At 38.9% G+C, this 17,195-nt stretch overlaps 3 protein-coding genes across 3 annotated transcripts; 2 read left to right on the forward strand and 1 right to left on the reverse strand.

The window, feature by feature from the left end:
- Positions 1–1,016: 1,016 nt before the first annotated feature.
- LOC144644892 (centrosomal protein POC5-like) lies at positions 1,017–17,193 on the reverse strand. Its single transcript, XM_078504447.1, has 10 exons — positions 16,692–17,193; positions 15,898–16,079; positions 13,368–13,438; positions 7,402–7,531; positions 6,798–6,866; positions 4,337–4,456; positions 3,750–3,809; positions 2,918–3,113; positions 2,111–2,305; positions 1,017–1,660 (listed from the first exon to the last, which is right to left on the reverse strand). Exons 1-10 carry the CDS (start codon positions 17,068–17,070, stop codon positions 1,464–1,466), a joined length of 1,599 nt encoding a protein of 532 aa, XP_078360573.1. The 5' UTR covers positions 17,071–17,193; the 3' UTR covers positions 1,017–1,463.
- Positions 5,425–6,321, forward strand: LOC144642106 (uncharacterized). Its single transcript, XM_078501099.1, has one exon. The coding sequence runs from the start codon at positions 5,451–5,453 to the stop codon at positions 6,252–6,254; it is 804 nt and encodes a 267-aa protein (XP_078357225.1). The 5' UTR covers positions 5,425–5,450; the 3' UTR covers positions 6,255–6,321.
- Positions 7,614–12,535, forward strand: LOC144644876 (uncharacterized). Its single transcript, XM_078504431.1, has 2 exons — positions 7,614–10,419; positions 11,264–12,535. The coding sequence occupies exons 1-2, from the start codon at positions 7,814–7,816 to the stop codon at positions 11,550–11,552; spliced, it is 2,895 nt and encodes a 964-aa protein (XP_078360557.1). The 5' UTR covers positions 7,614–7,813; the 3' UTR covers positions 11,553–12,535.
- Positions 17,194–17,195: the final 2 nt, after the last annotated feature.

The following is a 17,195-nucleotide window of genomic DNA, read 5'->3' on the forward strand; positions in this document are numbered from 1 at the left end:
CGTACATCATAGTGTATCATACTCCTTAGCAAAATAGTCAGCAACTAGCAAGAAAAACAGAATAGATAAGACTGTTCACAGCCCTCTATTTTCCCGAAGTTTTCTTCGATCGCGGAAAGGATCGAACTGGACGCCAGCTCAAAACAGGAGCACGCGGGGGTGGGAGGACTGAGCAGCTCGCTTCACTCAACTTCCCACTACTTCAAGCTCAGTTGTACTTGACTTCGCATTGCTCGCTGTTTCTCTCGCGTTCTTTTGCGTTGAAAAATAGAGAGACTGTGAACAGTCTAATACTAACTGGCTATTTTAATCATCCTTGTTTGGCATGTACGTCTGCTGCATATTTGCAAGATAAGTAGCCAAAATGGCGAACAGCTAGCGCTGTCGAGATTCTAGTTCGTTTTTCCTGTTCACTTCGAGTAACCCCAGCCGAAAAAACTTCGCCAGAAACCGTCCTTGCGAATTTTGTTTCTTATGATTTCAAAATAAAATGAACGTCACTATATTGATAATGATCGAGTACAGTGTGGTTTTTAGCACTTACTAAATGGATGGAAAGAGACTGCGTGATGAATCGGTTCGCAGGAAATAAAACTTGAGGGGTAGGCATCGGTAAAATCTAATATACCCTACCATGGCTGCATGTAGAATGAAAGTGTTCTTGCGCAAAGAGCATTCAAGAAAACGACACACAGCACGATTGTAAAGGGACCGGGGAGAAAAAAATCAGTATCCTCACGATTACTGCATTCGCTTCGCGCTTTTCTTGCAGGATGCACAACAGTCAAGCACAGCATGTGTTGGCACAAGAGTGCAGCCAATGCCATACAAGAAACCAATACCCTGGGCACAATGTCATTCTTAACAGTTCCTCCTGGTGACTGTTGCTGATCATAAAAATCATTAGGGATGAGAGTTTTACAAGTTCATTTGAAGCTCGAGTAGATTTTTGTGTGAATATAAAGGCGGAGTGCTTCCGAAAACACATATTTTAGGCTGTTTATTTGGAAACTCTAGGTTTCTGTGAAATATATTTCGGCGGATTTCTGGCAAGGTAGTGCATTTTTCTTTAAACCGATAACCTGTTAGCGGATATCTTGGCAAGTTTGAAACAAAGGAACTGACCTTCCAGATTCGGTGGTGTACTACAATCTTGACATGTAAGTTTAAAACATTCACGGTTAGAACTTATTCAACTGAACGATTTATTTGGTAACGTAAACTGGACGTGTGAACTTTGAAAACACATTTTGAAAGTGAGGGATATCTCCTTGAATATTTTTTTATATTCGGGTAAAACTGTCGGTTAAAAGTGAACGCGACTCTTAGATCATAGTAAAAATATCTTTATTTGATCATTACTTTCTTGGGGTGTTCTAACAATCACTTTAAAAAATTCCTATTCGTAACAGCTGCCAAGATTATGTAGAAGTGAAGCTGAAATAACAAATTATACAAGACACTCAGTGCACAACTTTCACAGGGGTGGTGTGGATCGTTTGTACAGTGGGACCACGTGTGGTTCTCGTGTTCATTGTCCGAGTCGGTGGTGCGCGCTGACCATAAGGATGACGGCTCGGGGGCGCACCTGAAGTGGCTTGATCCGAAGAATGCTTCTGAATAAGAACTGAACTAACAGGTCCTTGAGTACCTACGAGACCTAACAAACAACAACATGCTTCAAGTCATGAAACACCAGATTTGCTCGTACAAATTAAAATGCGCGTTTCTTGACGAACGGAAAGCGCGTCTAAGATCTAAGGTTTCTTTCTTTTTTTTTTTCATCGGAATAACGAGACATCATGATCACGTCTTCTGTACACGTTCGACGCACTTAACTAACAACTTAATAAAACTGTAAATAGCTGTTCGTGGAAAGTTCACTTATAAAGAAGTAAAACTCGTGGGAGTCTGCTACGATCCTCGTCAGTCGTCCGCCATATAAAAATATGTGGGCTGGCTTTTTCCGAATGTTTCCCTCGAGGCGTTTACACTATTGTTACTAGGCTGCGTGTACCCCAGATCAGGCAAGCACAGGAAGCATTTTCTAGCCTACAGTATGTACCAGAGATAAACGTTTTAGATAAAACCCAGTGTCAGTATACTGTACCTGCACCGCCTTTCTGTCCTTGAATATCTGATCGGCAAACAGCTCTAACAGTTACAGACTTTCCCAGCTGGCCTGGTTTTTCAGCTGGAGGCCTATGTCTGGAGAGACCGTGACCAAATTGCTGTTGCGTGACAGTTGGAACAGATGTCGTTACATTGGGAAGTGGCGGTTGCTGGCGCGGCATGTCTTCTGCACCTAAAAGAAACAAATGAAACAGCATATGTAGCAATGAAGAAAAATAAAATGAAACGTTGTGTTGTGTTATTTTAAAGTGCGTATGTGAAGCCACCTGACTAGACTACGAGGACTTTTTAGTAGTCCTTCGAGTGTGAAGCGAAAAAGTACTGCTCGTAGTCTACGAGTCGTAGTCAACCACCTGGCTGACCAGCTGATAATAAATTATCACAATAGAACGAGCTGTCTGAATGGACACATGCCACTTTTTTTAAAAAAAGAAAGAAGAACCCGTTGGGAAGTCAGAGCTCGAAAAAATGTCCGGGACAAGTAGATAATCCTTACAGGTAAGGAACTTTTCATTCTCCCTTGCTTGATGGGCAAGGGTACAGGGAAACAGTCTGCTCACTAAATTAAAAAACGAAAAAAAAAAAAAAAAAAAAAAAAACGAGTAGGCTCAGACAACGGTTGCTCGTCCGAGGAGCAACCTGTAATCCACTTTTTGGCCCTTGTTGAAGTATAGTCACTTCTTATCTATAAGTTTGTTATCCGAAACAGATTGAACATTACAACCTATACTGCGGGAAAGGATGGGAGGAGAAGACATGACTATGTTGAGGCATGAGAACGCACCGTTGTTGTTAACTGCAGCAGCAGTTGGCGGCGGTCTTCGTCCACCCTCTTCTCCTTCCCTGAACATTGTCATGGCTTCAAGATTTAGAGCACACACTCCACGCATAAAGGCTTTTTTCATGGTTTCTTCATAACGTTCCCTCTCCGCATGAAGATGAGCAATCTCAGTCCGCGCCATCTCCAGTTCACGGGTGGCCTGGAAATAAGCAACGAAACATCAACCAGACTAAGTAATTATTAAATAACAATAAAACAAATGGGATTTAGCAGTGGTGCATATACGGAATGGTTATTCGTATAATTTTTCCAGATAAAATTGGAATAAAGAAGTGTTGTTGTTGGTACATGTATTTCATTTTTATCTTTTGGAGGGAGGAAGACCGGAGAAAACTCTGGATGCAAGGGGACGTAATCCACAAATGACGCCTGGTCTGGAATTTGAAGCCGGGCCACATCAACGGAATCAATCCGATAAGGAAATTGCATGTTGAGTAAGCGGATTTCACTGACCTATTGTAGGCTCGTAATTTTTCTGTTACGTTTCTCGCAGAGTTTTTTCCCAGCCCTCTCCACCAACAATTGGTGATCTACAATTGTATTGCACATGTCCTTTCGGTGTTTTGTGTTGCGTCGTAAGGATTTGACGGAAGGTGTCTATAGCCCTTTCATCGCCAGCACACGTCACCTTAAGGTGGTAGACTTGAATTTAGGACAAAAAATGTTTAACGTTTAAGAATTTCAAAGATAAGATAGATGTAAGTTAGCACAATGTGTTATACTATGGATAAAGCGCCAGTCAACCAATAAAACAAACACTGTTAAAACAACGTACCGTTTGAAGACGACTTTCGTAATCTTCCGTCAACTTCACGCAAACGTCTTGAGCTTTTGCCTTGAAATGTTGAAATTAAAAATTAGTGCAAGTTAATTGCAAGTTAATTTCAATGAAGATCACTCTGAGCGATACTGTCAGCTAACTAGGAATGATCGTCAGTCTAAGTCTCTAGCAAATGTGACAACTATCTGCAGTAGCTTAAAACAAAGTTACACAGTCAACTCTCGCCTTGCGGATACCCCGCTATTGCGGACAAAATCCATATCCCCGGCAAAAGAGGTTTGACTGGAAATGACTCCCGCTATTACGGACTCTCGCTATAACGGACACTAAACGACGTCCCGAGCGTGTCCGCTATAACGAGAGTTGACTGTACACAGAAACACGGATGATGCTGACTGCTGTCACTGAATACTGTAACGTGCCATCCCCCCCCCCCCCTGTAAATTTAGTCGTTTGTTTGTTGGCCACTTAAAAATTCTTTGTGAGGTCACCTGATGTGGGCAAAACTCAACGATCTTCCTTCTTAGACTACATCTTTGCTAACATTGTTTGTTTTAAAAGATAATCAAGTGAAAAATTACCTGACAGGCTTTCTCCACTCTCTGTTTCCATTTAGATTCAATAACAGACCGCCAAGCACTCCACGCACGTGATTTAACAGTGTTCTTGTAGTGTCTTCTGGCAAGCTTGGAGGAAAAACCCTGGATAGGAACAAAAAAGGAAATATCAACACATAAAACAAGCAGTGTATGTATACACTGTATGTCGTATAAAACTACAGGCACTTCGAAAAAGTTTACTTGTACATGCAACTGATAGAATGGCTGGGGTCATGTGCTCCGACTGTCAGCACTACTTTTTGCTGCGCATAATGGCCGTTGAAAAGAGAATTATGTGAAATCAGAACGATTTGTTGCCACTAAATTAATAATAATAATAATAATAATAATAATAATAATAATAAAAAACATATAAAAACTTTATTAACCAATTTCTAAAAGAATTACAATGATTTGACTATTCGAATAAGAACTTTATATATAAACATATTATTTACATAATAATAAAAACAGTGTCTTTAAAAATGTAGAAAAATAGTAAAAGCGACTTCGAGAACAATAATAAAAGAGGAACTATATATTAAAAAAAAATATTCGATCTAAATTGTAGTACGAGAATTCTCTACTTGAAAGTCCATATCATAAATGTCAATGTTCCTGTTTCTCTTTACAGTTCTTGATCCCCTTAGGCAGATTAAGGCGGATCGGAGGATCGCAAATGAGACTTTTGATCTGATCCAAGACACCGTTGTTGCGTAATCCTCCCCTTTCTTTGCGGCGATTAATTCTGCAAGCCTACTGTGATACCTCTTGCACTCCTCGCCCATTCCTCCGGTGGATGTAAACACCAAAGGAGTGAAAGTTCCCTGTTCTACTTGAAGAACCCTGTCTGCGTAAGCCCTCTTCTTCTCATTCTCATGGTTACGGTATATCTGCTTGGGGGTTTGGTCCTTGTAGGAATCCGCGTTGGGGTGACACACCCTCACATCAATCATTATTAAAGAATAATAATAATAATAATAATAATAATAATAATAATAATAATAATAATAATAATAATAATAATAATAATAATAATAATAATAATAATAATAATAATAAAACAACCACCAAATATGCAAAGAGAACCAAACAAATGGCACGAAATAAGACCAAAGAAAAATTAACAAAGCAGTGGGAGGACAAAGCTCTCCATGGGAGATACCCAAAGAGAATAAAGGAAGCAGATGTCGACCACCACAAAACCAACCAGTGGCTGAAAAGCAGTGGACTGAAGGCAGAAACAGAAGGATTCATAATCGCAGCCCAAGACCAAAGCCTAGCTACCAGATCATACCACGCCAGAATTATCAAAGACGGTACTAGCCCCCTATGCAGGATGTGTAACAAATACGACGAAACAATCGACCATATCGTGTCTGGGTGCCCTGAACTTTCGAAAACAGAATATACCCACCGACACGATAAAGCAGCCGCGTATATACATTGGAAAGTCTGTCACAACTATAATATAGAGACATCAGAAAAGTGGTATGACCACGAACCGGAAACAGTTACAGAAAATGAGGATGTCACGATATTATGGGACATGCCGATACACACAGACAGGAAAATAACAGCCAACAGACCCGATATAGTGATTAAAGACCACAAAACGAAAACCTGTAAATTTATTGACATGGCAGTACCATCAGACAGAAACACATCCGTGAAAGTCACTGAAAAGCTATCCAAATATAAGGACTTGGAAATCGAAACAAGCCGAATATGGGGCATGAGAATGGAAACGATACCAGTTATCATTGGAGCACTTGGAGCTATCAAAAAGGGACTAGAGAGTTATATTGGAAGAATCCCCGGCCAAATAAGCATCAGTGAACTACAGAAGATAACCTTGCTGGGTACAGCGCATATTTTGAGGAGGGTGTTGTCAACCTAAAAACTGGCTACCCTTTAGTGCCCCAGGACCATGGTTTGGTCTCGGCACTAAGGACTTTAAGCAAACATTACGTAAAGAACATAACAATAATAATAATAATAACGATGATGATGATGATCACGATAATAATGATAACAATAAATTGATAATAGTAAATTGCTTACAAACTGCGAATAGGGCGCCCAAAAACAACTCGGCGCAGAAAGAAAACTAAGGGAGCTCAATTACAGCTGGAGCACCATTGAAAAACTGGCTAGAGATAAGCAGGGTTGGAGAGACTTTGTTGCTGCCCTAAGTGCCACACAGACATGTATGTTTTATACAAGTTCATGTGTTTCGTATAACATCTATTACGATGTAAAGAACCGGCATTCGAATAAAAAACCGTTCAACCGAGAGCTTCTTTTTATACCCACTTGATGCTTACACGCCATTTCCCCAACTCATTGGCGTCAACTTGAGAACTGATCGCCTTTTCTTTTCTGTTTGTGAAAGGAGGCAAGACAATTAACATGGACGATAAGGTACAGCAAAAAGACTTACTTCTCTCTTCTCATCGCAGTGCCTTATTTTCCATAGTGTGAAAGCTTTCATCAGCTCACTTCTTTCTTTCTGTAATAAGAAAAGTACAGTTATTAAGGCGATATTAACCGGTACATAAGTCAAAGCTACATGTATTTTTATTTGTTAAAATAACCAGTTTTACTTCAGACAGTACTTCGTTTATTAAGTGTGTCTTTCAATTAAAGCTTTATTGTTGTCTGAGTACTTAGATTGATGGGTAATGTTAAAAAAGATGCAACTTAGAAAATCGAGGACATCAAAAACTGACAGGCCCGCCTTTAATTTGCTATTGAAGGTACCAAGTTAGAAGTATCGGCTCCACTCCATGTGTGCTTTCTGTACATGTTTAATACCATCTTAATACCATCCTTCGCAGCCGTTTTTAGTGTTGTCACGCAACGCTCCTGACGACACTAAAAACGGCTGCGAAGGAGACAGCTTTACCTTAAACATCTTATTCAAAAAAAGTTATCTGTGAAATAGATTTAAGTATACTTTACTTCCATTGGATCTTTTTTAAAAATATATTTTCACAATACAATACATTACACAAGTCGAAGGACCTAAATTGGCCTTAACCAACCTGTTTTTGAATAGCGTTGGTGATATTTGCCACGATTGAGTCTTTGTGGGACAGGGTCTGTTCATAGGTCAGTAACAGCTCTTTTTGACTCTCCATCTCATTCATCAGTTTGTTCATTTCAACACCGTGCCTGCATGAAAAACACGACGAAATCAGTTACGAACTGAGCACTCAAATTATTCTCCATTATCTGTTTTATGAGCACATACACATGGGCTGTACACAAGCTAGAATTTTCAGCCCACATACTTAAACAAACATTTTCGATGTTTTTAGTCATTAAACGTATAACGTGACATGCATGCACAGGCAATCAAGAATATCACGTGATCAACTTCCAAGCGAGGACGAATGATGAACTTCTGTGTGAATACTTCAGAATCAACTTTGCTTTCTGAAACATAACAAGAATATGGCCTTGGATGCTCAAAGACTGCGTCTTACAAACGATCACACTTTGGAAAGTGCCTCTGAGATCATGTCACAGTTGCAGTTTGAACGACGGATACCGAATGGACGGGACGCATACCTGCAAGTTTTGTTGAGAAACCTTGGATTCCGGAGCGATCAAGATGGCGTAGAATACAAACAATTTGTTTTCCAAGGCCAGTGTTTGATTTTGGGAGATGCCAGGGCCGGTAAAACAAGCTTAAAGAAGTCGCTTATGGGAAAACCGTTTGATGCCGACGAACCAGGGACAAAAGGTGTAGAATTGAGTTTAGTTGACCGGAAGTGGAGAAACCTGCACGCCCTCGCAGGCCTCAAGTTTGGAAGCTTCACTCGATTTCGGGAATCTGCTCTCTATCGGGGTGTCATATTTGGTCCTGGTGGAGTCGAAATCATAATCGATGAAGAAGTGACATCAGCGGTGTCCGCAATAGCTGACTTTGTGTTCATGTTATTGCGAATTGGTTGGCTTCTTTCGGTTATATGGTTATTGGCTTTCGGCACGGTGACTGTTAGTTTTTATGCGTTTTCAATTGCTGTACTTTTTTTAGAAGTTTTACTGCAGCGGTTTCTTCCATCTGATCGCCCTGAGTTTGCTAGTCTCGCTCTATTGATTGTCAACCTCCCTCGATTTATAATAGGATTAGGCACTGCACATTTATTCGCAGGGCTTTTCAGAGGAATCGATTGCCAAAATCTCAACTCTTCGCTTGACACAAGCATGTCAAATGGAGTCCAGTTCATGTGGTTTGCCCACTTGTTAATTGTCGCAATGTTAGTCAATGGTATCTCCGCTCATTTCTTTATTCTCATGGGGAATTATTTTCGCGAAGCCAATATCTGGGGAAGGGTTGAATCAGCTGTCCCGGGTCAGGTAAAATTCGAAAACCCAGTACCTCTTTTGCCTGAAGTGGTCTTACTGATGATACCTGTAATTTGCAGCTTTTGTTTAGGTTGTGTTATTGAGTTATCAGTTAACGTGACAACCCTTGAATATTGTCACATGCTTCATTTTCCAATGATTCCAATTTTTTGTCATGTAACTGTTAGACTTACACAAACTTTGTGTGCCTGGGCAAATCTACAGAACATCAACTTTATTTTAGTTTTATATATAACTATGGTGACCATGAGTGAACATGTACATGTAAGTCTTACTTCATTTTGTCCGTTAACAACTTATGTAGTGATGTTTGCTGGATGGGCCTTTTACACTTTATATAAAGACTGGGATACCATGTTTTTTCTTATTCATGACATTGTCAATGATGTTAGGGAAACACAAGCTTATTTTACTTTCATTTTTATTGAGAAGATACTGCTAAATTTCCAACAGTTGAGAAGGGCTCTTCATGATATGTTTTCAAGTCTTAAATTGAAAATACTTGACTTCTCAGGAGACGAAGAGTACTATGCTTACCATCACATCTTCCTGAGAGACCAGGCTATCTACATTGTTGTCTTTAACATGGCAAACTTTGCAGATGACAATTTTAGAAACGTAGCAGCAAAAATCGAAAGACTTACTTTCTGGCTAGAGTCCATCTGTAGTAAGGCAGCGTCAAAAACACCAATCTTTCTTGTTGGAACACACAGGGGACACATGGATAAAACCTACCTGAAGAGAATAGATAAGCATCTGCGCCAGAATCTTTTGGATTCCTTTAATGATGAGCTGGTGAGGAATGAAGAAGACAGCCTTCTGTATTTTCCCATCGAGAACAGTCAAGGGAAAAATGACAGGGGCGTTCAAAATCTTCAAAGAAAATTAATGTCCACAGCTGAAGAACACAAGACAACCATGGGTCGTGAAATTCCATTTTCATGGATTAAAATCCAAGATGCCATCATTAATCTAAGGGAAAACAAGAAAGCAAAGTTCTGTGTGACAATGATGCAGTTTCCAATATCAGTTGGCAACTTCATTTGTAGCAATTGGTCCAAGGAAACTTTGAAGTACTTTCATGAGAAAGGACTTGTAATTTATGTTGATCCAGGCCAGGATTCAGAGCTGTCTAATTGGATTCTGCTGAAACCAGAAATATTGATTGATATTATCATTCAACTGGTCACTCCACCAAAAGATGACGAAGACTCATCACAGCATGGCTTCAGGCGTGATTTCAAACTGCTGCACAACACTGGAATGCTCACCAAACCTCTCCTCAAGAAGTTTCTTTCCAGGTGGCAAGAAAATGAAGAAGCAATGAAGGGATTCCTTGAGGAATATGACATCATTTGCCCATTATTCTACAATGTGGAAAATAAGGAAGAAGGAAAAGTAACACACTTTGTCCCCTCATTGCTGCCAGTGTCTGTGAGTGGGAACACACCAGTGTGGCACAATGATCCCACAGACAAGAAGTTCTTTGTGTTTTTCAAGAGATTTCTTCCAGAGCCACTCTTTCACCACCTTCTGTCACGTGCTCACAGGCACAGCACGGCAGGATTCCCTAAGGGCCAGCCTGTTATATACAGAGATGTTGGCAGGTTTTGGTTTACACCTAGCCAGCCCTACAGGCTATTGATTCTTAAGGAGGAGAACATGATTGAAGTAACATTTAGCTACAGGTTAGTATAAAGAAAGGAGTATTTATCATAGTCACACATTATAAATACAGCTGCATCACCAATTATGCCATAGTGTGAAAATTTTTGAAGGCCTTATGGAAAACTGTAAAAAGTGAGTTGCCAGTTGGTCAACAAATATGAGTGTACTTGCTCAAAGCATAGTTGAAAACCTCCTGCCTTTGACACAAAAAAGGAGTCAAGTTTAGAATAATATAATGAAAAGATTTGTCCATCACCATTATTAGGGATATTACATTAAATTTTTATTAAAAACTAGCCATGGTTCATGTATAATTATTGCAATAGCACATTTGCACGATGTCCTCATTTGACTACAAATACCAGAATTCATTTCGCCTTTCCTTTGTTGTTCAAATTTTGAATTCCCAGTGGGGTTTGAAAAACAATTGCTCTAATTAGAATGACAAAAAGACAAAGCAGGGGATTCTGGTGTGGTGTACACGTCACCCAGAGCAGCTGGGGAGCTCAAATATTGCAATTCTTTGGGTGTTTTTCATACAACAAATATTATTACTCCACTTGCACTTGCTGGATATGGAGATAAAACTTTATAGCCAATTTTCTAAGTAATACATTTACATTTAAGGTTGTCACTCAGAATATCATTAATTTCACATGCTGTTCAGTTGCACATGTACACATACATTTGATACCATCATTTTTGCATCAACTGCAAGGCAGCAGTATTGATCCATAAAGGCACAAGTACTGTAAACCATTAAGAGCTGCACTTACACTTGTGTAAATAAAGAAAGCACCTACAGTAAAGGGGTACATGCACCATTAAGATATTACTTTTAATGTTTTGTGCCATTTTATTTAGAGACAGACAAGATATGAATCCATCAGATGTGTTGAGTCTAGTGTTCAGTATGGTGCAAGGGATCTGTCAGAGGCACTTTCCCTATGTCACATTCCATTGTGGTCCAGCCTGCCCCTCAGAAAAATGTCCTGGGCACCAAGGAGATTACATATCACACCCAGGTGTCCAACAGTCAAGCTCACGACCACATGTCTTCAATGTGTTACCTGCCCGCCAGGAAGATTCAATTTCTTCCTTTTACTGTGTCAACCGAAACTTTGAAAATGATTTAAAGGATTGGTTACTGTAAGGTTATTACATGTAATTGGTAAATACTTTAAAAAGTTTTACTTGACTGTATGTTTATTCACCTGCCTACCAGTGCAGTGCAAAACATACAGCTGTACATAATGGCACGTAAAGTAATATTTTTTTCTTTAGAAACTAGGCTACAGTAAGTATATCAAAAACTCCAGATTCAGTTATGTATGCCTGTATAACAAACAGTCATGTATACTAACACTGTATAGCTGTACATGTAAATGTACAAAGTACGGTTCCAAAGTGGATTTTCTTTCATTGGTATTTTCGGAAGCAATAACATAGTAATTGTTGTACTTGTTGAATAATTATGATGTACACTGTAGCTTGTAGGGTTTTTTTTAGTATGCTGTTGCAGCAGCATATAAAGTACTTAATATGTGTGGTAATACTGTGTGTCTATGAGCTGTCCTAGTGATATTTTTTAAGAAACACAATTTTAGCCTAGTGACTGTTGACTTGGATGACTACAGACATTGTATCTTGTTTTTAAATCTGAGTGTGTAATCTTTTTCAATGAATATATTGATGCATGACATGGGGCATCTGCTTTAGAGATAGAATGAGATTGAACTGACCAATCGTAGTGTGTGCAATTTGAATAGACACACTAGGAAATTAGTGGTACACTGCATGTGTTAACTGATTATTCATACCCATAACCAATGCTGCTTTTCTTTTTTGTCCAATAGGATTTTTTTTTTGCAATATTTCATAAAAAAAGGAATACATGTAAAACCTCTGTTTTTGTGTAATTATCATTTCACTCCCTTGATTGGCTGATAGATGTACATAATTTGTATTTAACCCTTTCCTTGTGGTTGGGGCTCTCCACCTTAGGATCAAAATGGCAGGACTTTGGTCTTTATCACGGAATGATGACACAGAAACAAAGTTTTTTATTCCTTAATAAACAATTATGTTGTAAATAAGTGGTTGCAAAACAATAAACATGCTCAATGATTGAACCAACCCTTTGTACATTGTATTTATTGTTGAAGGCCTGGCTTACACTAGCAAGTTCATGTAACAGCATAAACCAATAACATGCAGGGCTGCAAATAACAAGTCGGTCATCGGACTTTGATTGACCAAAATTTGCTCATGTCAGACCAAATCCCAAGTGTGGTCGGACATGTTTGTCCAGACACATTTTTTAAACGTACATGTAAATCATTTTACAGCAAAGATGAATAAAAATCTGCCATGAGTAAATCTCACTTTGTGTTCCACTTTTGTAAGTCACGAAATAAGATTGCTGATGTTCGACTACAATTTTGTTTTGTCCGAACAAGATGGTGTCTTGGTAGAACATAATGTCCTTTCAAGTGAAAAAAATTATTTGCAGCCCTGACATGATGTATAAAGAAAAAAAAGATCTATTTCATAATGTTTTGCTATTTGTATGCCATTACATGTACAGACAGGTGTATAATAATGCTGTACACGTAGGGCATATTAGTTTTCATTTTAATCTGCTTTAAACTTTAACCTAGTAGGTTAATCTGTTTCAACCTGAAGATAACACTCTTTTAATTATTTAGAACTTACAATTAAAATTTGTTTATTGGGATTTTTGTAATTTAGTGTAAATTCAAGTTTGTTTTATGCCATTTTCTAGTGTTGTCTTCAGGTTGAACAAATAACAAAGATTTAACCTGAAAACCAATATGACCTGCAACATAATTACATGTATGTTCCTGCTATGAGGTGTTGTTCACACCATTCGTGCGACCTTACCAGCTTACCCTTACAAGTGTGATTGAGACTCAATGGTTTAGTGCTAATTTAACTGATTTTGTACCTTCTTTTTTCTTGCATCAGAAGTTGCTTCTGTTTTTCAAATAATCCCATTTTACACTGGGCAAATTCAGCCTGTTTTCAAGAGAAAAAGAACAGGCACATGTAAAAAAATGTGACAACAACATGTATAGGAGACACACTGCACATGAAGTGAACAGGTATGAAATATTTGAGTTTTACCAAGAAAAAACAAACAAAAAAGAAAAAAACATACAGTGCAGCGAACTACGGAAATTTCTTCAAAACGGTTAAACACAGTCATTCATAGAAAAAAAGTAGATAAATGGTATAGCCATGACTGTACACAATACAATACAATTTACAACACAGTGCAATGGAATAGAATGCAAACTTTGTTGACACACGGCTCCATGAAGAGGGAACCTGCAGTACAGTTGTACACTTCCAAGATAAAGATGTATCTGTTTGCTGTTAATTCATAATTTTAATGTTTGCAAGACTTCAAACAGAAAACACTAAGAGCAATCTCTCTTTTCACTATTTTAAATGTGTTCCTTCCACAGATTTTTCATCGAAAAGAGAGACTGCTCGCAGTCTACAAACAGAATGCTAAAGGTCGGCACAGACTAGCCTAGGGGACTAGTCGTAGGGACTAATGCTCCGGGAACCAGTCCACTAGTGTGTACAGTACTCGCATTTTGCATCAAAATTCTAGTCGTAGGGACCACATTTTTGGTCCCTGCAACTGCATGTAGTCCCACGAATTAAACTGGTTTGATTTCTGGGACTAGTTGCAGGGACCAATAGTCTCACAAATCGACTTGTCCCTTAGCCAGTACACACTAAGGGATAACTCCCTGCGACAAATTCCTGCGACTAGTCCCCTAGTGTGTGCTGACCTTAAGAGCTACATGTGCCATTTACCAGAACCAAGCCAATGACCAGAACAAAGGGAAATGCAAAATTAATTAAAAGTAACAAGCTTTAAAGCTCTCAAAGAAACAATTATTTTTGTTTTTGAAACTTTAGTTTCGGAACAATCATGTTTCCATGTGTCAAAGATGATCAAAAACTTGTGACTTTACTCACAAGTTTTGAAAGTGGCATACAGGCTGCCAAAAGGGGGTGTTACGAAAAACTAAGACCCTCGAAAACGAAGACCTAAGACCTAAGACCCGGTCTTAGTTTTCGTACTACAAAAACTAAGACCCCAGGTCTTAGTTTTCGTACTACGAAAATTAAGACCCCAGGTCTTAGTTTTCGTACTACGAAAATTAAGACCCCAGGTCTTAGTTTTCGTACTACGAAAACTAAGACCCTATATTAAAATCAGAAAAACCATTGAAATAACTAATGTAGACGTACAATGAGCACCAGTAACTGCCATTTTAGCTTTTAATATATGAGACACTTCGCGCGTAGTGTTTTCTTGGTCTTTCTTCAGTTATTACTCCTTTCGGCTCTTGGCTTTGTTTTTCTACGCAATCGTGTGTGATGAGTGCTAGTTTGCAACAAATTTCCCCGTCGAAAGAGCGATAGGAATAGTTTAGGGCCTCAATAGGTTTAAGCAAGCTGAATTCGGGCGCGTACTCTCTTTGTTGCGTGACAGAAGTGTACAATAAAAGAATATGATCTTCGAAATTGTTGTTGGTGGTGTGACCGAACAATAGCTTGCTTTCAGCCATTGAGGTCGAAGGTCGGCTATCGCACGTGAGGCAGAAGTAAACATTTTGGCGCGAAACTTGAGACACATGTTTAGATCGAGGGGTAAAATTTTCAGCTATGTCGGTTTTTCGAAAGTTTAAGCTTCCTCAGCTATTACGGTATTCCAATAAAAAATGACCTTCTTCCGTTAGGAAAAACATCTGCTAACTGTGTAGCGCATGCAAAACAAGATAAAACAGTTATTCGAAGAACATGTTATTTTACTGTACACTTCTGTCACGCAATATTTGTTGTTGGATACAACCAACAACAATTTCGAAGATCATGTTCTTTTATTGTACACTTCTGTCACGCAACAAAGAGAGTACGCGCCCGAATTCAGCTTGCTTAAACCTATTGAGGCCCTAAACTATTCCTATCGCTCTTTCGACGGGGAAATTTGTTGCAAACTAGCACTCATCGCATACGACTGCGTAGAAAAACAAAGCCAAGAGCCGAAAGGAGTAATAACTGAAGAAAGACCAAGAAAACACTACGCGCGAAGTGTCTCACATATTAAAAGCTAAAATAACAGTTACTGGTGCTCATTGTACGTCTACAATAGTTATTTCAATGGTTTTTCTGATTTTAATATAGGGTCTTAGTTTTCGTAGTACGAAAACTAAGACCTGGGGTCTTAATTTTCGTAGTACGAAAACTAAGACCTTACATGTAGGTCTTAGGTCTTCGTTTTCGAGGGTCTTAGTTTTCGTAACGCCCGCCAAAAGGGGCCTTTGATTAATAGGTACAAATAAAACATGCACACTGTACATGTACAGCTGTGCATCTACATCTGTATCTTGTACACCTCAACTTAAAATAAACACCACCTCTAAAATATGTACAAAAACAATTAATAAGCCTACCAAAACATTTCTCTTGAGATCTAAACACCAGTTATCCAATAATGCCTCCATTCTTGCCAAGTCAGCATCTATTACAGGCGACGCTGGCACTGGTGAGCCAGGTGATTCCTCAGGAGAACGGGATGATGAAGACTCATGTTCAACTTCTGATGTGTTAACCACAGGTGTGACACTAGTTGTTTCTACAAGTACATGAAGAATGATGTCATATGAGCTTACAGGTGGGCAGTGTGAGCATTGAATGTACCTAAGTTTTATTTATAAAAAAGAACAAGCAAACAATAACGAAGAAAGAGTGGAGTACATGTAGAACCACAAACTGTGGCCAATGTATTTAAAATATCAACACCGCCCTAAAACCGAGGCCTGTGCAAATTATCGGCTAAACTGTAGAATACCGGGCCACTAATTTGCATCTCATTGAATTTGAATGGTTCCTTTTGTTTCTACTATGCTTCGTTCTTAAAGCGTTCAGAGATCTGTAAATAAGTGGTCCGGTATTGTAAAATCGCTCCAAATTATCAATGTAAATGAAATATGAGAAAATAAAAGGAAATTTGACCTCATAGTGATAGAGTGTAAAATCATATGAGTCAAAAATGTTATTTGTACAGTGTAGAGCATGATCAGAATATTTCCATGCACTGATATTTCTCGCATTAAACCGGGGAATCATTTTGTTACTTAAAATATGGTTTTTTTGGTTTTATAAAAGTGAGTAAACTTAATTTAAGCTTAAACGGAGAAGATTAAACTATTAAATAAGGTTAATATATATTTAGGGATTTGCTTACCCGTTCGTAGAAGAGAATCGCGTGCAATGGATCCTTGACCTTGAAATGAAACTTTAAGAGAAGGAGTCCCTGGCAGTTGTTTAACATCTTCTTTAGCATGTGACTGTGATTCCTCTGTTCTCTCGGAACTTCTTGTCGAAGCCGAAGCCGAAGTTGTGCTTGAAGTTGAAGAGCCACTGGTACTCGTTTCAGATGCAGTTGCATCTTTCACGGGAATACCCTGCTCATAGACGCTTGGGACAACTTGGATCTTCGGTGTTACAACAGCGTACTTTAAAAGCTCTTCGTATTCTCTTTGCAAAGAAGAAGAAACAGAACTTCCAGGGGAATCCATGTCAGAAATATGTGGCACAGAGTCAGATTCATTGTCGGAAGCCATATTTTCTTGTTGCTTTCTTCAATTCAAAGATGGCGTCCGTTTCTGTTGTTGCTTCCGATTGGTTCTTTGAGTTCATCTTCTTAGCGCTGATTGGTCCAATGACTTATCTGTGATTGGATGCTGTT

The sequence above is a fragment of the Oculina patagonica genome, chromosome 2, assembly GCF_052425735.1.
Source record: "Oculina patagonica isolate OP01 chromosome 2, crgOcupat, whole genome shotgun sequence".
Lineage (NCBI taxonomy): Eukaryota > Metazoa > Cnidaria > Anthozoa > Scleractinia > Oculinidae > Oculina > Oculina patagonica.